The following is a 27279-nucleotide window of genomic DNA, read 5'->3' as shown; positions in this document are numbered from 1 at the left end:
TTGAGGAATTTTGGGGCGGCTGCGCCCTTTTCCCCCCCCAGCCCCCTCGCTTTGCTCTGTCAGCGCACGTGGGGTCATCTGTGTACATCTGTTTATTCTGTATTTATCCCTACGCACGTGAAAACACACCAACCCCCAAGAAATGCCCCTGTGGGTGCGTGTCATTCGCACATTTACACACCCAGGCCCGGATAAAACCCCGAATGATCACAAATATCGCAGTGCAGGACGGAGAATTGCTGGCCACAAACATAAAAGGAACGGAAGCCTCGCTATTTCTACTTAAATCAGCCACTCACATGCGGAGCAGCCCCCAAAAACCTTCCACCAGCAGAAATTCAAAGTTTCTTGTCAGGCCTGCGCCTGGTTCGTTTGGTTTCCAGCTGCAAACAGCGAATATCCGTGTTTTTTCTCCAGGTAACGCTCTCCTGGCACACTTGGCTTCCTTTGCTGTTTACACAGGAACTCTCAGCGCCTCTGGAATTCAGGGCAAAGATTTCCAGCAGATTGGAGCAGGGGCACCAATTCAAGAATGTGCTTCCCTCGGCCTGCTCTGGGTCTCTCCCTGTCCCTCTCTGGCAGCACAGGTTGAATTTAGCGAACAAATCCCTTTTTTCCTGCACGGCTTTGTATTCCTCCTCCCGAACCCGGAGCTGCCACTGGGAAGACGCTGATTCCAAACCCGGCGGATTTTAATTGCTGTTGTTATTTTTTTTTTCCCCCCTCTCAGAAAACAAACAGTTCACGAGGCCATTTGCTCCTCACTTTCCACCCCGAGGATTTTCCAGCGTTCCTCCCTCCCTCAATCCAAGCTCAGAAAGTCTAAAAAAAGCCCAGTCCAAAGCTTAAAACCACAAAATGAAACCTTCCCCTTTTTTCCTTTCTCTCTCCCTGACCTTTTTCTTATTTTTCTTCATCTCTTTCTTTTGTCTTTTGCTTTCCTCCAAGCAGAAACTTTCCCCTCCATAAAGACAGAGCAGAAATGCCCTGAAAAAAAGGTAAAAACTACCCTCGGCAATGATCAGCGCACGGATTTTTAAAAGGCAGAGACTCCTCTCTGCAGCCCGGACTTCGCAAGGAGCCACCGAGCATTTTGTTTGGGGATGGATATCCATTGTATAATTCATTGTATCTCTTGTATATTCCATTTTATCTGGGCTCTTTCATTCTGCAAAACAAAACAAAACAAACCCCGCCGAGATAAAGCCCGACGCGATATTTTTTAAGTGCCGGGGTTTAACAGAAGCCACAGCTCGGCAATAAATAACATTTTCTTCCTCCTTCCCTGGCTGCTGCTCTTATGTCACGTCACATGAAAGCTCCGTTTACTTTACCCCAGCCTCGGAGTGCCCACTTGGCACTCCGCTTGGCTTCTTTTTTTTTTTTTTTTAAACCCTGATTAAATCCTTCCTGCATTCCCAAATCCGCATCGGATCTTCCTCGGAGATGCGTTATTGTCTGCGCAGAGGATGAGATCCTCGCCGGGAGTTATTCTCCTCTGCCTCCCTGGCCATGATAAATATGTCTTATTAAAAAGTAGCCTCCACTCCCCGAGCCGTGAATTAATTAATTAACAAACAGCAGCGCCTTTATTATGAATAGGTTTGCTGGAAATATCTGCGAGGGGCAGAGGTGGGAATTTCTCCAAGGCCTTCCTGTCTGGCAGAGATTTCTTTATAAAAAAAAAAAACCAACCCCCAAACCAAAACAACAAAACAAACCCAAAGCAGAACCTTGTGAGGCTCGGCCAAAGCAGCTAAAAATAACAGCGAGGATTTTTTTTTTTTGGTTGTTGTTGCTGTTTTTAAACGTCCATAAAATAAATTTACAACCCCCTTCGCCCAAGAGCTGCCTCGCTCGTGGCTTCCACAGCTTCACTTTGTACCTCATCTCTCAGCGCCTCACAAATGCCGCTCATTTATCTTCGCCCAGGACGGCCGCAATCCTAATTATTTACTCCAAGGAATTGCATAGGGGAAAAAAAAAAAAAAAAAAAAAATCCCGGGCAGAATAATAAATATTCGATGATCTCCTGTTCCAATTAAAGCCGGGCGGGAGCCGCGCCGGCTGCTCCAGCCCGCTCCAAGTTTCACTTTGCGAGCGGCACCGATTCCCCACAAACTCTTTGCCTGCAACTTTGGAGGGCGAGGATTTGGGGCCATTTAAATGGAAAAAAATAAAATAATAATAATAATAAAAAATAGGAATCGGGGAAAGGTGCCAGAGGGAAAAGGCTGTGGAGAGGATGAGGATGCGCCGGGAAAAAAACAGAAATCAGGCGGTCGGGGGAAGGAGATAAAAGGAAGCTGAGGCAGAGGGATTCTGCTGGAAAGGCGTCCCCTCCATGTTGGAAATCCGAAATTCCCAACCTGAGTGTGTTTCTGGGGAAGAGCAGCGCCTTTCCCCTCCCCCGCCCCCTCGCCAGGTCCATTTCCCCGAGCCGCAGAAGCCAGGCAGAGCCCCGCGTTTAATTCCGATTATTATTAATACTCAATATTCCAAACATGCCCTTTAACAATAGGTCGGCCGCTCAGAACGAGCTCAAACCCCCAACGCCTTCCCCGGCCGTGGATCCGCCTGGAAAAAGAACGAGCCATTCCCCAAATTTCCCTTCCTCCCTCCCCCCACCCCAAGCAAGAACTCCCCCAGTTGGAAAAACGCGGGGATGGGGAAGGGGGGGATGGGGGGGGGGGGGGGTTGGAAAAAGAGGGTGGGGGAATTAAAAAAAAAAAAAAAGGGCTCTGGGTGAGGGCTGCAAAAGAGGCTCTGCGTGGAAGGAAGCTTAAAGCTTGTGAACTCTTCTTGAACCGAGATTGGAGTCATATGGTCATAAATCATTGGGACATATACTCCGCCATTCACAAAGTGATAGCCTATTTGAGTCCGGCTTACCTTAGTCTCTGACGAGCCAAGCACAGGCAGACATAATATATTTTCACATCCAGCATCCACGCAATCAATAAGCAAGGAATGACCCCCCCCCTCCCACCCCTCCCCTCCCGTTACTCCCCGCTTTTTTTTTTTTTTTTTTTTTTTTTTCTCTCTCTCCTTTCAAAACGTTACGGGAATAAAACGCGCGGGTGAGGCGGGGAAAAAAAACAAATAATAAATAAATAAATCCGGCATAGGGGATGGGTGTAATTATTTAAAAAAAAAAAAAAAAAAAAAAAAAAGAAGAAGAAGATGGAGAAAAAAAAAAAAAAAAAAAAAAAGCCAAAACAGAGGGGGAGGGGGCTCAGCCAGTCGGTTACGGCGGCACAAATTGTCTCGCTCGGTCTCCGTTTGGGGGAAAGGAAGGAGGGGGAAAAAAAAAAAAAATTTAAAAAAAAAAGAAAAAATCAAGATGCTTCCCAGCTTTCCCGAGCCGTGCGGGAAAAGCCGAGGGGCTTTGAATGGCCAAACGCTGAGGTTCTACTTGGCCTCTGGACTGGTACGCGCTGCTCACTGATAACAATGGCCTCTGCTTTAGCACGGCAAAGGGGAAGAAGGGAAAGGAGAAGGGAAAAAAAAAAAAAAAAAAAAAAAGGAAAGAAAGAAAAGCTGAACACAACAAACCCCCCCCACCCACCCACCCACCCACCCCACACCCACCCCGCACCCACCCAGCACCGCCACACGCACCCCCCCCCCCCACCCGAACCGCGCGATGCTCGGCTGGGATTAAAATAAGAACCGCGAGGATCCCGGCCACTACGGGGGGATTTGGGGGGGTGGGAGGGTGGTGGAGGCGGGGGGGCTGGGGGGGGATGAAGCCGAGGGGATATTTCAGCATCAAGATTTGGTTCGGATCGCCGGGCGAAGGCTCCCGAACAGCGTCACTAGTGAAAAATTATGCTAATTGCAGGCGCGGTGGACAGAGGCCTAGGCAGAGAGACGGCAAAGCCGGCCTTTGATTCACGTGTTTAACAATTAGGTGTCAATTTATGCTAATGAAGCCTCTCCCCATCGCCGTGTCCCCCCCCCTCCCCTCCCCTCCCCTCCTCTCCTCTCCCCTCCGCGCCGGCCACAACCGCGGCTCTTCCAAGAGGATGCTGAGGATGCTCCCCCCACCCCCTTCCCCGGCCGCCTTTGGCTCCTCGCAGCCCCCCCCCCAGACCGAATCCCCTTTTTTAGGGCCTGAACCGGGGCTTGGAGCAGCGCGGAGGGGCCGCGGAGGGGCCGCGGCTGCGCGGGGCTGCTGCAGCCCGGAGGAACTTGGGCGGAACTTTCAGCGTCCCGGGGCAGCCCCGCGGCCTCGGCAGTGGGTGCGGGGCTTGGGGGGGCTGAAGGGCTCTCCGGGGAGGCCGAGGCGGCGAGGTGTGGGGCAATAAAGATGATTATTATTGCGGTTATTAATAACCCGGGATTGCCGGGCCGCTGTCGCCACGGGAGATTTACGCCTCTCCCCTCTGCCGCCAGCAAAAACTGGCCAAGAAGCGTTTTTAGGGTGGAAAAAAAAAAAAAAAAACCGTGACGAGGAGGGGCTGGCGAGTGGGAGGAAGGCTGGGCGAGGAATTTAGGTGTCTGCACTTTTTTTTTCCCCTTTTTTTTTTTTTTTTTTCTCCCCCTCTCCCAAGTGCTACTTTTGTTTCCCATCCCAATTTTCGGCCCTCCTTTAATTCTGGGCGCTCCCTCCTTGGCCTGAAGTGCTGACGAGGGGGGAATTTGAGTGGAGCAAAAGGCAAAGAGGCACCACCAAGGCTCTTTGGACTTTGCTGGGAAGGTAGGACCCTTCGAGGGGTTCCATCGCCTTTTATTGTTATTGTTTTTATTATTGTTATTCTTATTAGTATTATTTATTTGTTTGCTCTGTGTGTGCTGCACCTTCAGGCTGACAACCCTGGAAAGAGGAAAAGAAAATAAAAACGACAATAAAAAGGATGCCCAAGGAAATATTTGGACTTTGGAGGACTCACTCGGGGTTGCACAGCCAAGGTTTTCCAGGTGATGGATAAAGTCTGATCTCAGGGATTCCGGGGTTTCCAGCTATTGTTCTGCCTGCAGCCCCCAGATGGGACCAGAGAACACCATTATTGCCATTTTATTATTATTTTTTTCCCCCCACCACCCCTCTCATCTGCCTTTTTATGAACTGCTCCGACATAAATCTTCTGCGCCGAGACAGTTCCCATTTAGGAAGCCCGGCGTGGAATTCCCAGGGAAAGGGGAAGAGGAGAAAACAGTCGTGGGCTGTTTAAAGACTTCTCTGCAGACGAACTTCTCTACAGATTTCTGACCATGGACCTCCACTGACTTATTTGGAGCTCTTGGCCAACCAGAAGTGCCTCGGATCCTGCAAGTAACTCCTCTGAAGTGCAAAAATTCTTGTTTTAACCTCAACCAGCTGGAAAAAATCCCTGTTAAGGCGGTGGTTGCCCGTTTAGGAGTTGAGCTGCTGTAAGTAGTTATTTCAGGCACTGCCATTTTTGCTTTGCTTGCAGCTTATTTTTCTTTCAAATGCGGCTCCCTCGCCCTCGTCACGAAATCAGCAGCAAATGTTGCGATCTGAGTGGCTCTCCCTTCAAAGGGAGCGCAGGAAATATCTCCCATCTCAAACACTCCCTCCAAGTCACGGCCATAAATCACCAAGTTTCCAGACAAGCCGGTAGCAAAAGGAAAAGAACTCGGCTGAAACCCGCAGCAGCCTTTGCTTGTTTTGGGGTGGGGTGGAGGGGAGGGATTTAAATTTAAGAAAAAAATAATAAAATAAATGGAACAAGTCACGTTTGGGGGAGTTTTAGAGGAGGAATGGCTTCTGCGAGGCTGGTGGTGAGCAGGGACAGACGGACACGACACACACAGAGGCCAGGTAGGAGCTGCAGCAAAACTCACCGATCCTCCGAGGGCCGCTCCGGCAAATTCGAGGCCGCGGTGGATTTTGAGAGAGGAGAAGGACTGAGGAGAGGGGGAAATAAAAAACAAAAAAAACACAACAAAACACAGCGTGAAAGTTGGGTCAGAGCAGCGTGGACAAGGGGATTCACCGTCAGGCAGAGGAGGGAATTGGTGGGAATGGGGAGAAGGTGAACAAAAGCCCCTCTGGGGGTTTCTCCCAGCCCAGGAATCCCCCGCACTTGCAGGGATCACCCAGCAGCCCCATCAAAATTCGGATTTACTCCTGAAGATTTGGTGCAATCCCCTCTCTCTCCCCGGTGTTTCCTTCCACCTTCCCTCCCTGCAAACCCCCCCAGGCCGGGGAAACTCCTCCTGGTTTTGGGGTTCCCATTCGGGACGGACCCGTGAACCGTGGGCTGGGGGTGAACTCTGAGCGCAGCTTGCAAAATTTGGGCATGGGGAAGGATTTTGGCTCAGTCCTGGCGGTGATTTCGGTGTTAAACGCTTTTAGGAGATTAAATACCCGCAGTTCATTAGTTTGGAGCCAACAACAATAAAACAGGAGGGGAAACACGAGGCCGTTTCCCCGGGAAAGGCAGAAAAGCCTTGAGGATTCAGAAAAAGAATTTTTTTTTTGGAAATTTCCCGATTCCAAAATGTGCTCGGAGGAGGAGGACGGAGCTGCTTTACGGAGCACGAGGACACGACCCCCGCAGCAGCGATCCGGTCCCAGAATTAACGCGTTCGAGCCGCGAACGTTCCGAAAGCCACGCCGAGATTTATCACCGCAACTTTGGCACGCAGAGCTCCCGGCGCGGGGAGGAGAGAAAGGGAAGGGGAGGAAAAAGAGAGCAAAAAAAAAAAAAAAAAAAAAAAAAACCAACCAAAAAAAAGCAATCTCATTTAAAAATATTTTCGTTTTGGGAAACATTCGGTCGCTTTAATAATCCCGTTTCCGTTCTGTATGTTGATGTTATTAATCTCAAATAAAAATGTTCCCCTCGCACCCTCACTCTGCTTGTGACAACATCCCCGAGTCCATAAATCACCCGCGGATGCTTCGTGACCTTCTCGAGTCGGCGGCCTGTGGCTGGGTTTTTTATTAGGATTATTATTACACGCGCTTTAATGCGCAGCCCTGGCCGTGCTCCACTTACATCACCGCCCTCCCCGCTCAGCTGGGGCCGCTCGGGTCCCTCGGAGGTTTGGAAAGAGAAAAAAAAAAATTAAAAAATCAAAAGAAAAGGGAAAAAAATATTAAAAAAAAAAAAAAAATCCCTTTCAGCGCTGTGAGCTCAGCAAACGCTGACTCTTCCCAAGTTCCTCCCACGCCGGGAGCGGGGAAGGAGAGAAGTGGGGGGGGGGGGGAAAGAGCGAGGAGGTGGAGAAAAGAGGGAAAATCGCGTTTATTTGGAGCGGAGGGAGGGAGGGGGGGAAAAAAGAGGAACAAACAACCAAACAACCAAACAACCAGCAGAAGAAGCCGGAATTAAAAGCGGCTCCAGCAACGGGGGCGGTTGTTTTGCTCTGCTTCTCGTTTATTCCTCGCAGCTGAGGGATGCAGCGAGGCTTCCCCCACCCCCTCCCCGTGTTCTTTGTTTTGATTTGGGGTTGGTTTGGGGTTTCTCTCTTTTTTTTTTCTCTCTATTAATTTTTCTCTCGGGGGCGGGGCCGCTCCCGCCCGGCCTCGCTCCTCCCGCAGCCCCCCCAGGGCCGCTCACCCCATCCCGGCTCTTTTTCTTTTTTGGTCTAAAAAAGAAGGTTTTGGAGTTTTGCCAACCCCGCAAACTGCGAGAACGAGGTGGGGAGAGCTCCGAGGAGGAGGAGGGGAGAGTTATGGAGGGTCCAGGACCTCGCGAAACCCCAAACAGAAGCCGGGCAGGATAAGAAATCAAAACGAAACTGAGCGAGCGGTGGGTTTGCCTTGACAGATTGGACCTTTCTCTCCCCCTGACCTTTGCTTAGAGGAGCAATAACTCACCAGGTTAATGATCAATCAGCGCAAGAGCTCTGGAATCGGCTCCAAAAAACCCCCCCCAAAATCGAAATAGAAGCACACAAACACCCCCCCCCCCCCCCGGGCTGGGTCCCACCGGCCCCCCAGCACCCCCTCCCCCATGGGGCACCCAAAAAACCTCTCCTGGGTGAGCGAAGATTTGGGAGGGGGTGGGTGGGGGTTGGGGGGAGGCAGGCTGGGGGACCAGGCGCTATTTTGGGAGAAAGGGGTGGGAATCCCCACTTTCCTTCTCCTCCTCCTCCCCCCCATTCCCAACCCGCCTTTCCTCCCAAACGCCGAAATAATCGCTTGAATTATGCGCCCACGTGACTGAGCCACGTCAAGCTTTTTTGGCCATTTTCTGGAGAATTGGGAAACGAGCGGCTCTCCCCTGCCAGTGCCACGAATTCCCCCATCAGCAAATTCCCAAAACTTCCCGGGAAGCGGGGCCGGCTTTTCCCCTCGCCCCATCCCGCCGCATTCCCGGCCTTTGGGGCGCTCCGGGGTTGTTTTTTCCTTCCCTTTCATTCATTTTTCCTTCTAATTTTCTTTTTTTTGATCTCTGAACCTGGAGGAGAACAAACAGCAACGGGGAGAGAGACCGCGGCAACCACCGCTCCCAAAGCCGAGACGGCGGAAATCCAGGGAAAAAATAACGGGATTGGGGATCAGGGAAAAAGGATTGAGGGGGTTTTTTTCTGCCTCCCAGGTCCTGGGGATGGGCTCCTGGTTGGCCCCGGCACGGAGGAGGCGGTTCCCGATTTCTTCCCGTTTTTTAACCCCCACCCTCCTCATCCTCCAAAAGATAAAAAATTAGGGAGAAGCAAAAAAAAAAAAAGAAAAAGAGAGGGAAAAAAAAAAAGAAGTTTCAAAGCTTTTCTCCCACCGCAGTTCCGGGAGCACCCACGCGGGCGCCGGGGCCGTTTCTGTGAGGAAAGGGAGGAATTCGGTGAATTTTTTCTTGTTGCAAGGATCCCCGCCCGCATCCTGGAGAGCGAGCTGGGAATGAGGGAGAAGGGAGCTGGGACAGGAGCGGAGTTCCCGTTTCACCTTCTGGTACCTCAGAAAGACCAAAAAACCCAGAGGAAGAATGGCGGGAGAGGGAAAAGTGGTGCCAAGGAATTCGATTTCTCCGCCCTGGGATGGTTTCACACCGAATTTCTCCATCTGAGCGCCGCATCCTCCCCGCTCGGGGCACCCCTGCGAACACCCCCCAAAAACACCCGCGCGAGCCTTTTTTTGGGGGGGTGGTGGGGCAGGGGAGGGGTGTAAAATCCTCTTTTCCTGTCCTGGAATTCGCCCGGGCATCCTCATCACCACATCAAAGGGCTCGCGGCCATCCCGAGCTCCGGGTTAATTTTTAATCGGGGGAAAGATTTGGGATGCTGGAGGCAGCAGAGGACACGGAGGGGGTTAAATCCTATTCCTATTTTTAACAGGGGTGCGCGGCCGTGTCGGGACACAATTCCCTGTGGGTTTGACCAAAATATCCCTTCCCTACACCCACAGAATCCCTGGAATAACCCACAGAGGGGAATAACCAGAATAAATTCATTTTTCGGTGCTCAACCTCCCCTGGGAGAAAAAAAAAAAAATCTTATCAAGGATCTGAGCTCCCAGGGAGCCGAGTGCCCAGGCTGGGAATAAAATCCGGGTTTTTTTAAAGGCAGGGTGGAAGAAACTCCAGCTTGGAAAGGTGGAGAAATAAATTCACGTTATTCCCCTAAAATCCTCCTGTCCCAAAAGAGCAGGAGCGGGAGCAGCAGCCCCACAAAGATCCATCCGGTTAAAGATCAGAAAGTGTCCATTAATATCAATTTACTTCAACGAAAACTTTGGTTCTTCATGAAGTTGGTGATTTATGATAAAATCAATTAAATTACGGCCACTTAGGGCCTGCGGTTTCTCCTCGGATTTCATTCGCCAACAGATCGAGCTCTCGCTTAAAGAAAATAAAAAAGAAAAAAAAAGAAAATTCAAGTTTCGCTGGAGGCGAATGGAGATAATTCCGAAGCTGGAGAAATGGGATGCGAAGCAATTTTCAGGAAATAAAATAATAATAATAATGATAATAAATAAAAAGGAAAGAAAAGCAGAGCAGACGCTGGTGGAGCCGAGCTCCTGCCGATGCAACCTCGGGAAATATCCGACACCGAGTCCAAAACTTTCCCAGTTTCCCAATGGATGAGGACATTTGCAGAACTGGCAGCTTGTCCTGAGTTATTATCTCGCTCCAGAGGAGAACAGGGAGCACAAATATATTCAAATTTAGAGCAAAACTTCGCTGCTTTCATTCCATTTCTCGGAGTTTTTTTCCCCCCTCCGTATAAAGGATTTTCCCGTCTTGCCTTTAAAACTCACATCGGGCCTTCATGGGGGAGGAGGGAGAGGGGATTTTGGTTTTGCCCTGAGACAGAGATTTTCACCACAAACCCACAGAATATAAAATACCCGCTCTTCCCAGCCCTCCCTTTCAAACCCTGCCACGGTTTTGAGCGAAACGAGCCATTTTCATCATCCCTCCCTCCCCCCCAAAAGCTCCAAACCAAACATTTTTCAAAGCCTGGTATTTTTAAGCCGGGATTCCCCCAAAGAGCCGCCGATTTGGGGATGAATTTTGAGGCGCCTCCGCTGAAACGCACGCGAAGGAAAAGCAGCTCGAGCATCCAGATGTTTTTGAGGCACATCTGGCCGCTCCAGCCCGACCTGGGGAGGCAAAACACGCTCGGGACAGACGCAGAGCTTGGGAAACCTCTCCCTCTTTTTTTTTTTTTTTTTTTTTTTGGTGTAATTAGGGTTTGCTCCGAGTAAACAAAAAACTTGGTGGGGCCATAAATCACCGTCCCCAACATTCGGCGCTTTAAAAGCCGCTTTTCCAACGGGTTTTTTTAGGTTTTTTTGTTTTTCGGTCGTTTCTTTTTCAAACGGCACAGAAGGTGTGAAACCTTTAGCAAATGTGTCCCGGGCAAACTTTGGCGGGGGGAGGAAAAAACGAGTTTGGGAAGAAGCTGGTGCCGGTTATGGATAATTTTTGCTCCTCTTCTGCTTCCCCGAGGCATCAGTCTTAATTTGTTCGCGGGGGAAGAGGCAGCTCCGGCTCCTGGTGAAGCCTTGTCAAAGCTTTCGGAGCAATTAATTACAGCTCGCGGCCCCGGAGCTGCGGCGTTCGTTGGTTTATTTATTTATTTCTGTATTTATTTATTTATTTTTGAACTTCTTACCTGCGAGACTCCGAGCCAGGACTCCAAGGAGAAGGAGAAAAGCCGGATCGGGGCGGTGCGGGTTCGCCACTGGAGCAGGCAAATTAAGGAGAAGAAACTACTTTATTTCACCCCCGCTGGATCTCGCCGACGGCTCGCTCGGATTGGAATTTTTTTTTCCCCCCCTCAAAGATGTTTTGAATATTTTTTTTGATTTTTTTTTTTTTTTTGGACTTGCTCTGTTCAAACGGAACGGGCTGGAGGTGGAGAAAAATTAGAAATTCGTCCAAAAGAGCTCAAAGTATGGCAAGGATGAGAATCCCTTCGCGGAAAGACAGCGAGCCCAGAAGGGATGAGGTGGGGGAGAGGGGGGCGATCGAAAGCTCCCCTCTTGGAAAAAAAAAAAAAAAAATCCAGAAAAAAGAGGATAAAAAGTCCCAAAAAAACCTCCCCCACTCCCGAATCCCTGGTATCTGTCTGGAAAGCTGTTTCTCTTTATAAAGACTTAAAATGTTGCAAGAGGGTTATAATACTGAGTGACAAGGGGTGCTGGAGAGAAGGGAACCAAATGGATTCTGCTTTTTAGAGCCAGTAGGAATTGGCCAGCCTTCAGTGTCAGGATTGGAAATTGATTCCATATGTCTCGTCCGGGGAAAGGGGAAAAAACCGAAGGGAAGGAAGAAGGACGGCAAGAAAGAGAGAGAGAAGGGGAGGGAGGGGAATAAAAGTTCTCCAGAGCCCACCCGGGTTTTTACTTTCTTTGGGTCCCCCCCCCCGCCCTTCGCAGTAAATCCCGTCGTTAAATCTCGCCCTTTTCCAGGGAATATTTGGGACTCCTGGAGCACGAGAGAGGGGGAGAGGTACCGGTAGCAACAAACCAGATCCCGGAGGTTATTTTTAGCCTCGGCTTTGCTTGGAGCTGACCTCAGCGCGGGGAGAGGGAATACGGGAGATGCTGGAGGGGCCGTGGTGCGGATCCTGCTCCCCAAAACCCTAAAAGCGGGGGGGGGAACCCTTCCCATCCTAAAGAAAACCACCCCAAACCCACCCCGGGAGCCGGAGCAGGTGATGGGGCGGCAGTTCCAGGCGGGCAGCGGTGGCAGAGGGGCTGGCGGGGGGTGGCCGCTCCCTGTGCCCCCATCCCGGAGGCTGCGGGTTCCCATTCCCAGCTGATTCCAGCGGGAAAAGCCTCGGGGAGAATTCGACCCGAAGTTTTTCAGGCTTCTCCCCCCTGACCTCCAATAGCGCTGCCAATGAAGCCCTGATGTATTTCACATCAAAAGGAGACGGGAGAGCAACGAGTGGGGATTTCTCCTTAACCCCTCCCCTCATATCTGCGCTAAAAAACAAAGAAGGAAAAGAGGGGGTGGGGGGGGGGGTGGAAAAAGGAGTCGAATCGCCACCACGGCCTCTGATTTATAGCCTCCCTTTTCATCTGGGGATGGCTGCGCGCAGGGAAGTGTCGAAACGGCGTTGTTGCCTTTTATTCCCTTCGTGTCCCCCTCCTTTCCCTCCTCCCCGCGCAGCAGCAAAAAAAAAAAAAAAAAGAAAAAAAAAGAGAGAAAACTTCAAAGAAAACCCTCCCCGCTTCCAAACTTTTCCCTGTTTGGCTGCGAAGCCACCGAACTCTTCCCTTTTGTCCCGGCTGCCTGCGACTCGTGCTCGCCTCTGGTTTTAAAGATGAAAATGAAGCGGCAGCGGCCGCCCCGGGCCCTCCCCGGCGGCTCCTCGGCCCTGCCGAGGGTGGGACCGGGGTGATCGCGGCTCTGTGAGCCCGGGGGTGACGCTGAGGGGGCCAAACCCTGCCTCAAACCCCGTCCCAAGGGAAAACACGGATAAAAAAGGGGGAAAAACAGCTTCTGCCCCGCGCCCGAGCCCCAGATTGCCGCGTTTTATCCTCCTTTTTTTGCTCCTCTCTCCGCTCCTCGCCGCTCTCGCCCTCCGCGAGGCTTTGATGTGAAATAACTCTCCCCTGCCGCCCGCAATAAATTATGAATTAAGGTGCTGTTGACTCATATTTACGGCGTTAATCGCTTCCTCTCTGGGAAAAGATCGGGCCAGGAGGGGAAAGGGGGGGGGGAGGTTTCTTTTGGGGGCGCGCTGTGATGAGCGCGGACTCGCGGCGCTGATGGACCAGGACCTTCGGAGGAGATGACAGGCGAGGAGAAAGGCTGATTGCCCAGAAATCAATGAAATACCGCTCGCTCGAGCCACTTGAAATAGCCAATTATCCCCCACCCCGCCGCCCCCCGAGCGTTTTATCTGCTGTGTGTGGCTGCGAGGCACAATGGCTGCGGCTGGGGGAAAAACTCGTTTTCAGGCAGTTAATAAAGAAGCGGGGCTTTAAAAAATAGTGAGGGAGGGGGTTTTAGAGGATCTGGGGAAGAAGAGAAGCTGCTGAGAGGGGAGAGGCTGCGCGGGGCAGGAGCTGCCGGTCCGGACTTCCCTTGGCAGCTCCGGCCCAAACCGAGTCCCGTCCCTCGCGTCACCCGTGGGGAAAATCTGGGATTTTGCAGAGGATGGAGCTGATGGGAAGGAGGGAGGCAGAGCCCTGAGGGTCTGAGGCAAAATCCGGGGGAGAGAGGCTCTCCCAAAAAAAACCTTCTGGAGAGGTTTTGTGTCACCCCAGCCCTTCCCTGCTCTGGACCCGTCCTGGAGCCACCGGCCAGGATGGAGCAGGACGGGCGGCTCTGCCTTCCACAGCCCCAGAGCCCACCCTGGTTGGTTTTGGGGTCCCCTCCCTCCTCTGGCTCCCGTTCTGGGTCTGTCTCCCCCTCCCAGCTCTGGGTCCTCTCGTGCTCTGGGGTCTTTCCAAGGCTGCAGACTTTTCCCTGGAGTTTTGGGGTCTTAACTCTGTTCTGGGGTGTCCTCCTGGCTCTGAGTCTCCTGATGGAAGTGTGGAGTTGTTATCCAGGATCTGAGCTCCTGTTCTGGCTCTGAGTGTCTTAATCAGGAGCTGAGAGTCGTGTCGGGGTCATTTTGGGGCCCGGAGCCCCACCCCGTGTCCGGGCTCCCCTCGGGGCAGTGTCCGCAGCGCCAGGGCTCGGCCACAGCCACCTTGTAGCCCTCGGCCACCCCATCTCCGGGTGACATCCCATCGCTGAAGGGCGACACTCGCACAAAGGCGCCTGGACCGGGGGTAAAAAGAGCCCCGGGACCGATTTAAAGGGCGCTGACTCCCAGGGCAGGGGGGCTCCGGGGTGGATCCCCCTCCGAGGGCCGATTTCTCACGCTCAGGGTCCCAAACCGAGCCGGGGGGGGGGGGGAAATAAATAATTTTTTAAAAAAAAGGCAACAAAACGCAATAAAACACTACAGAATAAAATAAAGAAGGGGGGGGGGGGAAGTGGGGAGGGGTCTGCATCCAAGTCGACAACTTAAATTAATACAGGGCTTGACAGAGAGCGATGCCGTATTTCTGGCTCAGTCACCGTCCCCGGATCTCCCTGAATATTTAATGAAAGTCGCTGAGCTCCTCTAATTCTGCTACATAAAGGTTTACTCTGGCAGACAGAGTTAAATATCCCCGGCCGGGCTGCGCGAGGCTTGGCTGGCGAGCAGAGGGGAGGGAAGGGAGGGGGGGGGGGGAAAAGCGGTGAATTCTCACCCGAGAATCCGGTGCGAACATTTAATCTTTGCTCCTGTTGTCAGTTTTATTGACTCCTCGCATGTCGGAGCTTGTAAAATATTTAAAAACGCGAGCTCCCACTTCCTCCTCTCCCTTTCAACACTCAGGACCGATTTGGGCCGGTTCGGGGCCGGGAGGGGAGGGCAGCGCTGCCTCCTGAGCCCCCGTTCCCCGCCGAGGATGCGCTCCCCTGGCCGACAGCCGCGCAGGTAGCGCTGTTCCCCCGTTCGGGACATAAATCTCGTCCCCCAAAGCCTCAGCCTTCCCTACCCCGCCTCAGTGGCTCGACTGAGATTTCCCCGCGGCAGCCCGGCGATATTTTACATAAGGTAACAGCTGCCGGCCAGGTTTTGCTGGTTTTAAGCCCATTTTCGGCGCTGTTTCTCCTCGGAGCTCTGTTTTTCCCGAGGTGAAGCCCAGGCCGGGGCTCCCGAAGAGAAAGGCGATCCTTCAGGGCACTTTCTCCAACTTTCATCCTGCACATCCTCAACCTCTCCCAGTCCATCTCCATCCCATCCTCAGCGGGAGCCTAAAAATGGGCGCAAAATCCGGCAGGAAAAGCTCAAGGAATGAGCCACAATGGGTTTATTCCCCTCGCTGTCGTTGCCAGGGGTTATGGGGACAACCCGCCCCTGTTGGGGTCACTCGGCAGCGCCCCAGCTCCCCATTGTTCTGGGGCTGAGGGGCAAACCCCTCTTCCTGCCCGCGCCCGGAGCCTGCGCTGAGGCAGAGCTCCCTCGCAGCCCTCCTGCTGCAGCCCCTTCTTTTATTTTTCATTTTGTTTTCAGTTTGTTTTCAGTTTGTTTCCATTTTTTTTTGAAGTCCGGATTCTGGTTTAAAAACAGCAAAGCAACCTGTGCCTGTGCTGCAGCCAGGGCTGGGGAGAAAATGAGCTCTCGTTGATAAAGGGACGCAGCAAACGCTGTAATTTTTATATTAAGGTCGTGCTCTTTTCCCGAGGTTTACACGCCAATGAGGCGTTCCCGGTTTCCCAAATTTATACAAATCTCTGCTTAATTGGTAATCACAGATGCCGTAATTTAAGACCCCCAGCTACAGAGCTTTCATATTAGCCGCTGATCTATTACTGTAAATCGCCTGAAATAATCAACTCCAGGGAGCGGGGTAGGGGAGAGATCCTCGCTCTAAAATATCATCGCTTGCACATCATTTTCACTCGAGCAATGATTTATCTTGGACACCGCCATAAACAACACAACTCTCTCCCAAACACACACACAATGGCAGCCGCGCTGCTGCTGACATGTTTATTGTAATAAATCAAGAAAGGGGGAAGAAGGGAAAAAAAAAAAAAAAAAAAAAAAAAAAAAGGTTGCGAGGAGAGAGGGAGAGGGAGAGGAATATTCCTAAAAATATCAATGAAATGCCTCGATGGGTATAAACACACATAGCCCCCATGTGAAGAGAAATGGGAGGAAATGAAGACGGCGATTTGTCACATTTTACGACAATAACATTAATAACAAACAATAAATTTACATGGACATATAGACACGCTAGGAATTGGGAAGCCCCTGCTACTTACAATAATCCAGCCCTCGGCGTGGCTTCGTGGTTCCTGAGAATTGTTTTATTGCAGACTCCTCTCCCTCTCTCCTCCTCTCTCCCCCTCTTTCTCTCTCTCCCTCTCGCTCTTTTCTCTCCTTTTTTTTTTTTTTTTTTTTTTTTTTCCTCCTTCCCTCTCGGCTCTCGGCTTGTTTTTTAAAGGACAGTTGAATTTCACGTCAGACACAAGGAGACCATGTCTGCGATTTTCCTGACGAATACATATCTATTCTGCAACCTCTGCATTAATTATTTAATGAATCACGTGATGGGGAAGGGGGAAGGGGGTCTCTCAGTTTCAGACTCAAAGGACCACTGTGACCTTCCACCGGAACAGGATTTTTTTGAAGAAGTTTCCAACTGAACGCGGCTTTGCTCGGTGGGCACGGACCCCTCTCCCCGGGCTGGGTCGCAGGGTGCCAGGCTGTGAAGGGCGAGGGGCACCCAATTCTCTGTTAAACAGCACGATTTGGGGTTTATTTCCCCACCCTGGCCGGAGCTGAGAGCGCTCAAACCCTTCCCTGAGCCTTTCCTGGAAGTTGGCTTTGTTGGACCCTGGCTCAGCCAAGGCACTTCCCCATTTCCTTTATTTTAGATTTTTTTTTTTCTCTGCCCACGCTGAGATTTTTTTTAATCACAAGTCTCTCCCTGAATGGCACAACTGTTCCAGAGCCCAAACCAGCTGAGAATATTTATATTCCTATTTTAAAGCGCTCGGCTTCCCCTGACTTCCAGGCCTTCTCTCCCCGCTGCTGTTATTGTTTGGCCAGACTTTATTGCATTAGAGAGGGAGGGGAAAAAAAAGGAATAAAAAAATCAAATTTTGAGTCTGGGGAGAGCTGCCAAGTACAGGGATCTCGGGAAAAAAGAAGAGAGGGAGGGAGAGAGAGAGAGAGAGAGAGAGAGAGACAGACAGCAACAAAGGAAACCGCTGGGAAAGGCCGCGGAGCAGCCGCGGAGCAGGAGCCGGGCGCGCTGCCCGGGCACGGCGCTGCCTCCCCACGCCCACGGGGGGAAAGGATCCCCCCAAAACTGGCACCGAGCAGAGCCTGGAAGCCTCAGGGTCACGACCCAGAGCCCCCGAGTCCCCCAGAGCCGGGGGGCCACCGCGGCACCCCGGGACAGAGCATCCCCCCACCCCCTCCACGCACCCCGGCGCAGAACTCCAATTCCTCCCTCCCTCCCGGGATAAAACCCGGAGGGAGCTGGCATTAAACCCAAAAATGAATTAAAAGCCTTAAAAAGAGGGGTTTTGAGTCCCTGGAAGCCGAACCGCTCGGGCTGGCCCGGGGGGGCCGGGCTGGGCTCCCCCCGGCCGGGAAGGAGCGAGCGGGGAAGCGCTCGGGTTTCAAAAGCCCTCGATTATTTCGGCATCGATTTTATCGAGTGCCAGGGGCTGGCGGGAGAAAGACGCTCGGGAAAAGGTGTGGGAGGGATAAAAAAATCAGATGAAAAGGGGTTCCCGCGGCTGGGGGGCTCCACGAGGGAGGAAACTTCGCGGGGGTGGCGGGAGGAGGGAATTTTAGGACAACTTCAGGTCAATTCGGAAGCCGCTACTTTCACTTCACAACCACTTCTTTTTTCTCTCTCTCTCTCTCCTTCTTTCTCTTTTTTCCCTCTTTTTTCTCTCATAAAACTCGTGTCCCCGTGAATGGGTAAACACATTTTAAAAGAGAGGGGGGGAAAAGAAGGAACAACACCAAAAAAACCCGAACAGAGCCATCCCAGGCAGCAAACGGAGCAGAGACGCTCCCCCCGCCCTTCACCTCCGCGCGCATTTTTGGGTTTGTTTCATGCAAAAGAAGCCCCATTTTGGGTTTGGCGATTTTTTTTTTTTTTTTTTTGGTTTTGTTTTAAAACTCCCCGGTTCAAAGGGTCGGAAACGCGGCCATAAACAGCGGCTTCACCCTCCGAGGTGCCGTGATCAAAGGCGTCCTCTTTGTGAAGATAAAATGAACGTTTATATAGTGCGAAAGCGAGATTGATTTACAGATTTAAACACGCCGTTCTTATTGCGGATCATAAATCTGTCACCGGCGCTGAGAAACTCCCAAGCCGCTCCCAGAGCAGCCTTTAAAGGGACTCGGAGCCACTCTGGGCCACCGCCGGCCCCCCTCCGCCTGTCCCCAGGTCCCCTGCACCAGCCAGACCCCCCCTCATACCCATATATCCATATATAAATATATAGACGCAAATAAATTTAATTTTCCTTCCTTTTCACTGCGTCCCTCCAGTCCCTGCGGCCCGCTGGGGTTGGGCTCCGCGTTTTCCTCACACAACCCCCGTTTTTTGTCCGATTTTGGGATCTTTTGGAGGGGATTTTTTGTCCAATTTCGGGATTTTCGGGGGGATTTTTTTTTTTTTTGTCCAATTTTGGGGGATCTTCGGGGGATTTTTTTGGTCCTGGATTTGGGTAGAGATAACAAAGCAGATCGGGTTTGCGGGGGGTCTGGGAGGATCGCTCCGGTTCGGGAGTCCCCGGGGGAGACTTCCCGAGGATCCCAGGTCCCGGGGGGATCCCCCGCGCCGCTCCGCGCCGCTCCGCGCTGCTCCGCGCAGGCAGCTGAGCACAGAGGAGCTTTTGAGAGCGCCGTGGGCAGCGGCGGAGTGGGAGGAGGTGCGGGGGGGAGAAAAGGAGGGAGGGGGGAAGCAGAGGGGCTCTGGGAAACAAAGGAATTTCTGAAAATAAGCGGAGAGATGAGACCAGGGACGCGGCGAGGCCGCGGCTTCGCTCCTCCGCTTGGGCTTTGGGGTTGGTTTTTCATCCCCCCAAAATTATTTTTGTAGGGCCAAGAGCTGCCCGGAGCCAAACCGCCGCGGTTGCCCGCGCCCGCCGCCCTCTCCCCTGCCCAATTTCCCTCTCCCAAAGCAAAGCAAGGCGCAAAAACCCACGATTTTTTGCAGAGAAACGAGAAGAGAAAGGCTCTGGCAGGCCCGGCCTCGGGGCCAGAACGATTAAACCGTGAGAAAGCACAAATAAACCAACTTTTAAGGGTTTTTTTTTTTCTCCCCTCCCGGTGCTGATTCCCCCTTTTCCAGGGCCGGGCACCGGCGGGACACGCGGAGTTCTGCTGGGCTGGGGGCTGAGCTGTCGGCCAGCACAATGTCCAGCCTCGGGGAGGTCAAGGGGTTTGCGAGGTCACTCCCCGGCTATAATACCCAGCTAATCGCCTAGAAAACGTGTCCTCTGCGTGAACTCTATCCCCCGAGCGGGGCTCGCCACAGCTCGGTTTTGTCTCCCCAATTTTCCCCGTTTTTCCCAGCGTAATTCCCGCATGGCTGGCGGGACGGGGGAGTCACCCCCGGGAGCGCCAGCAGCTCCAGGACAGCGACAATCCCGGCATAACGACACCCCCGGCACGGCCTGAAACCGGGAATATTCACATTTCCCGGGACAGCCTCAAACCGGGACACGCAGCGGACGCTCGGCCCAACCCTCCCCAAACCGTCCCGCGAGAGATTTAGCTCGGGAAAAAAAAAAAAAAGAGGAAATAAACCCCGACTTTTAAACATGAACAGCCCCCCAAAATCTCTCCCCGGAACCAGCCCCGGGGTCCCGCAGCAAAACCCCAAACACGCCCAGCCCCAAAGCGAGGAGGAATAAACAAAACCCCCCAACCCCTCCCGCCACCGACGCGCCTCAAACTTTCTCCTCCCGCTCCCCTCGCTCCAAAGAAACGGAGGAAAAGAAGGAAAACCCCACGCGAGGACCCGCGGGGTGTTTCTCTTTCCTCTATTTTTTTTTTTTAAACTCCTTTTTGCCTCTCGATTTCGCGCAGGTTTCTGGCGAAAGGAGGCCGCAGACCGATCCCAAACGCATGCCAAGAGAGCAGCTCCGTTACCTGGTTCGCTCCCACATCCTTTTTCCAACGCCCTCATGCTTGGGGTGGTTTCTTCCAAAGTGAGAGAGCTCTGGGGGAGGGGGGTGGCTCGGGGGGTGGGGGGTGCTGTTGGATTTTTGGCTTTTCTCCCCCCAAAAGAAAAGCTTTCCCCTTTAGGGTGCAGATTTTATTAGGAATATTATTATTATTATTATTATTATTGTTATTGCCCCTGAAGGTTTCTTGGAGGACTCCGGGTGCTTTTTTCCCGACAGACGGTCTGCGGAGATTTGCTGTTGAATAACAATGGGAAAAGGGATAAGTATTTAAAGAAAAGAAGTGATTAATGATTTTCTGTATAATTCTCGCATTTTTCTTGGCTTCTGTCTGCTTATAATGGCTGTGAACTTTTAGGTCCTATAGAAATCTTCTTTTCTCCCCCTTCTATCCCATTCATACCTCCCAGCTTTGATTTGCCTCTATAGACCCCGCATTCCTGGAAGCATATGCCTCTCCTTTTTTTTGTTGTTGTTGTTTTTTTGGGGGTTGAAACACCCATTTTTTGCCATTCTTAGGAGCCCCCTCTCGAAAATAACACCCTCTTTACAAGCGCAGCAGATCAAAGAGAGAAACAGCGGAATAAAATGCAACAACAACAAAACAAAACCTCCCCCCCGCCCTCCCAAACCTTCAGGCATTAGAATAAAATACAACCCTTGCCAAAAAGAAAAGTGAATAAAAAAGAAACTTTCAAGTTTTGCAGTCGCTACCTCTAAAAACGCCAGAATTGAACAAAAATCCAGCCATAAAATCCGTTTGTGGGTTTTTTTTTTTTTACATCACACCGTGCAGCCCGCACCATGTGACCGCATGAATATTATTTTTAAGTATTAAAAGGGGAAGAAAAAAACCCATCCAGCAGCGCTTTGTTGGAACCGGGGGAGGGGGCGGCGGGGATTTTTGGGGGGGACACTTGGATGTGCGCAAGGTGCGGTGGCGGCTCCCCCCAGGCAGGGCAGCGACGCCGCTTTCGGGGGGTTCCAGCCCTGCCTTTGTCTCTGGATAAGGCGAGGGCGGCGGGAGGGGGGGGGAAATTTCGGTGCTGTTCGGGGCTCTCGGAGAATTCCGTGAGGGTGGAACAAATAAGCAAAGCCCGTTTGTTGCTATTGTTATTATTATTATCGTTATTGTTATTTATTATTATTATTACTGTTATTATTATTGTTGTTGTTATTATTATTGTTGTTATTATTGTTGTTATTATTATTACAATTATTATTACTATTATTATTGCTATTATTATTACTATTACTACTATTACTATTATTATTACTATTACTACTATTACTATTATTATTACTATTATTATTATTACTATTATTGTCATTACTACCATTATTACTATTATTATTATTTTTGAGGCCAATCCAAGAAAATGATCACTTCCTTCAGCCGCCGCACACGTTCCACCCCCCCCTCGAGGACAATCACCTTTTCTTTCTCTCCATTCCCAAATCAGAACCTCGCCGTTATTTCGTCCTGAGCGCGGCTTTTTTTTTTTTTTTTCCCCCCTTTTTTTTTTTTTTCGATACTTTTCTATGAGAAAGAAAATGAAAATTAATACAAGAGCTGCGGCTCACAAAAGGAGCCATTTGTCTTCTTGATTATCTATTTGCTTGTCAGGCTATGAGCTATCGCAGGAGCCAGCTCCTTTGTAATATCAAAATACACAGAAAACCTGCAAACACCGAGAAACATCTGTGCAAAAATTAGACTCATTAATGCATTAACTACCTTGGAGAAGGAGGGTTTAGGGGTTGGTTTTTTTTTTTTTTTTAAATTAAAAAAGAAAAATCCAGAAGGCTCTCTGGAGAAATCCAAGGCTCCCTCCATCCCTCGCAGCCCAGCAAAGCGCTAATGAGCGCCCCTGTTTTGTCTGGCTTTGGGAAGAGCGTATTAATATGTGCTTTGAACAAATAAATCATCATATGTGAGGCTTAGCAGTACTTAAAGCTGATCTAGCCCTGCTCAAACATCTTTTGTTTTCATTAGGGGGGCTGGAGGCTGTGCCACTGACAACAGAAACCCCTGGAAAAAAAAAAGGAAAAAAAAAGAAAAATAAAAAAAAAAAGAAAAAGAAAAAAAGAAAGAAAAGGGAAAAAGAAAGAAAAAGAAAAAAAGAAAGAAAAAGAAAAAAAGAAAGAAAGAAAAAGAAAAAAGAAAGGAAGAAACTGTTTAATTCATGGCTTGAAATAAATACCTTTATTTTTTTTTTCCCCCTCCTCTCCAACAAAACAACCCACATCCAGCCCAAGAAACAGCCAAAAAAAGCCACACAGGGGCAGATTCCGAATGAAAAATTTATTTCCAAGTTGTTGCTGTTGCTGTTGGGTTTTTTTTTTTTTTCTCTGCTATTTACAGGTAAATCCTGGACATCCCGAAGGACAAAGGGAGGGATGGACGCGGCCGGGGGGGGGTCGGGGGAAGCCTCGCTCACCCCAGGAGGGGCAAACCCCTCCTCCCCCTCCCCCCTCGGCCCGTAATTCACATTTTCAGCCCCAAACCAGGGCAGGACGGTGGCGGAGGAGCTTTTCCCCCTGCGGGGGCCACTCCAGGTGCCCCAGTTCACCCCAGTTCCTACCCTAAACCCCCCCGCTCCCCTCTCCCTCCCCACCCCCCTTTTCCCAAACTCACGACGAACCTGCAGGACTCAAAAAAACCCCACAAAATAAAGGAAGCGGGGTCTACATCACTCTCCATCCTCTTCCTTTCTTTGTCCACCACCTACTTTACCCAATTTTCCTCTTTTTTTTTTTTTTTTTTGTCCCCCTCCCCCCCATGTCCGAGAGCTCCCCAGTGCCCGGAGGGGATTTTGGTTGTGTTTGTTGAGTTTTGGTCGGGTTGTTTTTTATTTTCCCCTCTCTCCAGCTCCGTCTCTTTGGGTTGGCGGGCCAGAAACTTTCCGTTTGTGGCTGGGAGGCGAGAAAAGAAAGAGAGGAGAGGAGAGGAGAGGAAGGGGAGGGGAAGGAAAATTAAAAATAAAATTTAGGAAAAAAAAAAAAAAAAAGAAAAAGGGGGTGGTGTAGAAAATCCAGTTCGTCTTGAAGAAACGGAGCCTCATTTATTAAAGTGAGCGCTGGTTGTCGAGGTAATAGCAGACATAAGGTCCATCCTTTGTACGGGAGAGTAAACATGACAAATGGGGCAGAGCTTGGCGTGATTAAAGATGAAACAAGGATCCATCTTAGCCAAATCTGAAAACCACCATCTCCAGCCTCCTTTTAATGGGAGAGAGGCACCGCGGCGCAGCTCTGCTTTGTGTGGCAGCTGAGCCTCTCCCTCTGTTCCCTCTATAAATAAAGAGCACCCCCGCCTTCCCCTCGCTCAAATAATAATAATAATAATAATAATAAAAATAATAAGAATAAAAGATAAAATCCTCGCGTGTTCCCTCGGCACTCGCACAAGCTCCCAGCCCAAAACCCGCACAGCCATCCTCGCATCCATCCAGGGACGGCTATAGGCTGGCGGCCGGTCCGTGGGATCGCGTTTGGGATGCTCCTTGTGGCATCTGCAGGCTGCCGGAGGAGCTGGAGGAGTTAGACCTGATCTTGGTGTTGGGTAACTTGTGGTCTTTTTTCCATTTCATCCTCCGGTTCTGGAACCAGATTTTGATCTGGCGCTCGGAGAGGCAGAGGGAGTGCGCGATCTCGACCCTGCGCCTCCGCGTGAGATAGCGGTTGTAGTGGAATTCCTTCTCCAGCTCCAGGACTTGCTGCCTGGTGTAGGCTGTGCGAGAGCGTTTCGGTTCCCCTCCTGAGTAATTGGGGTTTACTGAGCAAACACAAAAGGAGGGAAAGGAAAAAAAAAAAAAGAAAAAAAAAAAGAGGGGAAACAACAAAAAAAAGGAGGGTAAAAAAAAAAAAAAAAAGCCAGAATTACCGAGCTGTTCCTTTAATGGGTTCTTTCCCCCCTCCAAAAAAAAAAAAAAAAAAAGAGAAAAAAAAGAAAAAAAGCGTCACACATTCTTTAGAAGGGGGGATTTGCTTTTAAAAAAAAAAAAAATAGAAGGCAAAACCTTCTAAAAATATCCCCAGAACCGATCTGCAAATCTCCACCTCCATCCTCATGGCTTGACGTGTATTCCTGTCTAAAGGTTTTGCTAAGGTCCCCCAGACACGTTTCCCGTGCCCTCTGCGTGTGGAAATTCACATTTATGCACACACAGCTCTGCGAGAGCATCGCGGAATTATCCCCTAAAGTTCCCCCTACACGCTCGGAAGCAGGCGGACACGGGCGCTCTCATTTATTAAATATCTCCCTAAAAAAAAAAAAAAAAAAAAGAGGAAAAAAAAAAAAGAGAGGGCAGGGGAGGGGAAAATAGTAAAAGTTTACTCAACCCGCCACTTAAATACAAATTACGAAAACATAAAACTTAACTTATGAAGATTCGACAGCCATAAAAAAAAAAAAAAAGGAAAAAAAAAAAAAAAAAAGAGAAGTAGCCTGCAAGAAATTGGAGGAGGATGGTAACAGAGACTTCAAAGGCACATGGCCAAGCAGAGCAATAAAAATTTATGGAGGATGTAATTATACCGCTCTGCAAACAGGCGCTCGTAAATCTCCGCGAATGGTTATTTTACAACTGGTGCAATAAGATTTCTACAAGACTTTGAGGTGCTACTTACTATAAAGCAAAGCCACTTTAGTTCACTTACCCGTGCTTACATGGACTTTTTTCATCCAGGGGTAAACTACCGGCTCTTTGCACGAGGAGCCGGGAGGGCTTTGGTTCACAGAGTTTTGGCTGCACGAGGGTGGCGGGCTGGGGGTGCCCGGCTCGCGGGGCTGGCTCGGCTCCGAGAGGTGGCTCTGCAGTCCGGCCGGAGGATGGACATGACCCCGGGGGGATAACACCGCAGCCGGGTGGCCGGAGCTCTGACAGGACGAGTAGAGCTGCTCCTTGCAGGCGGACCGCGGCTCGTACATCGCTTCATGTTGGAAAGTGCTCTCTCGCCTCTGGCTGCCGTAATATTCCGGCGAGTGATTGGGAAGGTAATCGCTGTGGGAATACTCTTCACAGGGTGGGAACTTGGGGTCCACATAGTTGGAGTTGATCAAAAACGAGCTCATGGCCATTAATTTCTTAGAATTGCACACACGAAAAAAAATATATGTATATATCTCTCTCTCTCTCTCTTTCTCTCCTAAAATTTATTCCTGTCCCCCCCCCCCCCCCCTTTCCTCGTTTTCCTGTTTCGTGGAACCCTCCTACTTACTGTCAAGTGAACAAAGTTGAGTCCATGTGACAGCGCGGGCCAATGGCGAGGGGCACGGCGAGCCCCGGATAAGGAAACCTGCCCAGCCCGGGCTCTCCCGGGGCCCCCCAGCATCCCCGGGGAGGCGGCCGGGGGCGTCCGCTCCCCTCCGGCCGCCTCCGGCCCCACCGGCCCCGGGCTCCGCAGCGCCCCGCGGGCGAGCAGCGACACCCCCGCCTCGGCCCACACCCCTCGGGGGTGTGTCCTGGCTCGGGGACACGCCGGGAAGGGCGGTGGGAACAGCGGATCTCCCCCCCCACCCCACCACCACCACCCTTAAAAGCCAACAAAAAGAGAATAATTAGAATATGAGGTAAAAATGATTTTTCAGGGGGTTCGCGGCCGCTGCCGCTCGCTGCCCCCAGCAGCTGAGCCGTGGCCGTCCCCCCCCCGCCCCGAGCGGGGGCTGCATCTCATTCCCGGCTAAGGTGATCCGGGAGGGGACACTGCGCCCCGAGCCTGGCAGAGATGGATAGGGCTTGTTTGGGATCGATAAGAAATTCATCAGCTAATTCGGGGTACCCGGGCTCCTAAATCACATTTAGCCCGGCTCGGAGATTGAGTGTTTTCCCACGCACCGGTGGGAAAAAGGAGCCCGTCCTCCGAGCAAGGAATCAAGGACTTGATGAACAATTACAAAAGCGAATTAGCCCGAGTCCTAATGCATCTTCGCCTCGCCCTTCTCGCAATAAAGACGCTTTAAAAGCCACAGCGACCCGGCAGCCTTTGAAAAGCCACCCCCAATTCCTCAAGCCAGACCCCAAACGCGCCGCGAGCCGCTGGCGAGCGGCAGGGAGGAAAGCAATCATATCAATAATATTTATTTTTTTAGCCATGTCAGCGCTGAGACCACACAAATTAAAGCGGCGGCGGGACCCCCGCTCTGCAATCGCAGCAATAACGCCCTCGCCCCCCTCGCCCCCCTCCCCAAATCCCCCTTTCGCAGCTCAGATTTTATCTCGGAGTGATGATAAAGTTTTATCGCAGCAGCGCCGGAGTTGAGCTGAGGTCAAATCCAAAGGATTTCTTTTGAGCCCTGAAGCGGTTTTCTGGTTAAACCCTCGTTTCCACTCTTTTATTTTATGGGGTTTTGGGGTGCGGGTGAGGTTTTTTTTTTTGGGGGGGGGGAGTTTAATGGCTTCTGGGTTTGTAGTGTTTGTGTCAACTACATATTCCCCTAGATACGAATTTGTGACCCAACTTCCTTTACACAAATTCGGATCTACAGGGTACATATAGAAGACAGATGCGTCCTCCTCGGTCAGAGATCTTCTCCTACCGCCACAATTCTCTTCTGGGGCAAAGTTTTGGGGGTTTGAGGAATCAGGGATTCACCTCTGGGTAAAGCGGGTTGAAATATTCACTCGTCAGGGGGAAGGCGATTAATTAAGGCAGCGGGTCAGGGTCTGAAGAGCTCATAGGAGAGGAAAATCAGGACTTTTCCACCCTCCTCTCCACACCTTGGGCATTAATTTGGGCTTTAAAAAATCAGCTCCTAGGCTGAATGTGGACGTGTAGGCACGCAACGAGACGCGAACCCCAAAAATCCGCCTTTTAAAAGCGAAATCCCCCGAGCTCCGTCCCCACCCCGCCCTGAAAGTCTCGTCATTATTTTCTGATCGGCAGCGCAAAGATTTCATCCATTTTTCGTTCTTGGAGGTCACCCAAGGTTTGGGTTTAGCCGTGCGTGTGCGGGTAAATGATAAAAAAAAAAAAAAAGGAAAAAAAAAAAAAAGAGAAAGAAACAGATGAAAAGAAATACAGAATGTAAAGGCAGATGGGACGACAGGTTTTTTTTTTAATGACAGGCAATTCTTTTTACAACCCGAGAAAAAGATCAAAGGCGTTTCATTTCCGAAAAAGGGATATAAAGCAATAAAATATTCATACTGTCTAGGTAATGAACCTTCATTCGGAACTAATGAGGGTAGCATCA

General features: G+C 50.9%; 2 protein-coding genes and 1 long non-coding RNA gene across 7 annotated transcripts in view; 1 reads left to right on the top strand and 2 right to left on the bottom strand.

Moving 5' to 3' along the window:
- HOXB3 (homeobox B3) overlaps positions 1-27279 on the bottom strand; it is a 57219-nt gene that overhangs the window by 2654 nt on the left and 27286 nt on the right. Inside the window, exons 1-4 of one of the 3 annotated variants that reach the window (XM_068996771.1) lie at positions 14618-14779; positions 12059-12982; positions 11032-11100; positions 5812-5874 (exon numbers count right to left, since the gene is read on the bottom strand). The gene's annotated coding sequence lies outside the window, so the exon portion shown is untranslated. Of the gene's footprint in view, positions 1-5811; positions 5875-11031; positions 11101-12058; positions 12983-14617; positions 14780-27279 lie in introns of those variants that run through there. The other 2 variants (XM_068996772.1, XM_068996773.1) reach the window with 2 other exon arrangements.
- The window catches only part of HOXB4 (homeobox B4), a 31676-nt gene continuing 27302 nt past the window's right edge, over positions 22906-27279 (bottom strand). For 2 of the 3 annotated variants that reach the window (XM_068996777.1, XM_068996776.1), the window contains exons 2-3: positions 24744-25170; positions 22906-23859 (exon numbers count right to left, since the gene is read on the bottom strand). In XM_068996777.1, the coding sequence (XP_068852878.1) occupies positions 23543-23859; positions 24744-25164 (738 nt within the window). In that variant the 5' untranslated portion in view covers positions 25165-25170 and the 3' untranslated portion in view covers positions 22906-23542. Of the gene's footprint in view, positions 23860-24743; positions 25171-25304; positions 25498-27279 lie in introns of those variants that run through there. The other variant, XM_068996775.1, reaches the window with a different exon arrangement.
- LOC138099501 (uncharacterized) overlaps positions 24998-27279 on the top strand; it is a 28876-nt gene continuing 26594 nt past the window's right edge. The window contains exon 1 of the long non-coding RNA XR_011146728.1: positions 24998-25080. This is a non-coding gene — a long non-coding RNA (uncharacterized lncRNA). The remainder of the gene's footprint in view (positions 25081-27279) is intronic.

Source organism: Aphelocoma coerulescens, chromosome 27 (assembly GCF_041296385.1).
Source record: "Aphelocoma coerulescens isolate FSJ_1873_10779 chromosome 27, UR_Acoe_1.0, whole genome shotgun sequence".
NCBI lineage: Eukaryota > Metazoa > Chordata > Aves > Passeriformes > Corvidae > Aphelocoma > Aphelocoma coerulescens.
This window is presented reverse-complemented; position numbering and strand designations above follow the sequence as displayed.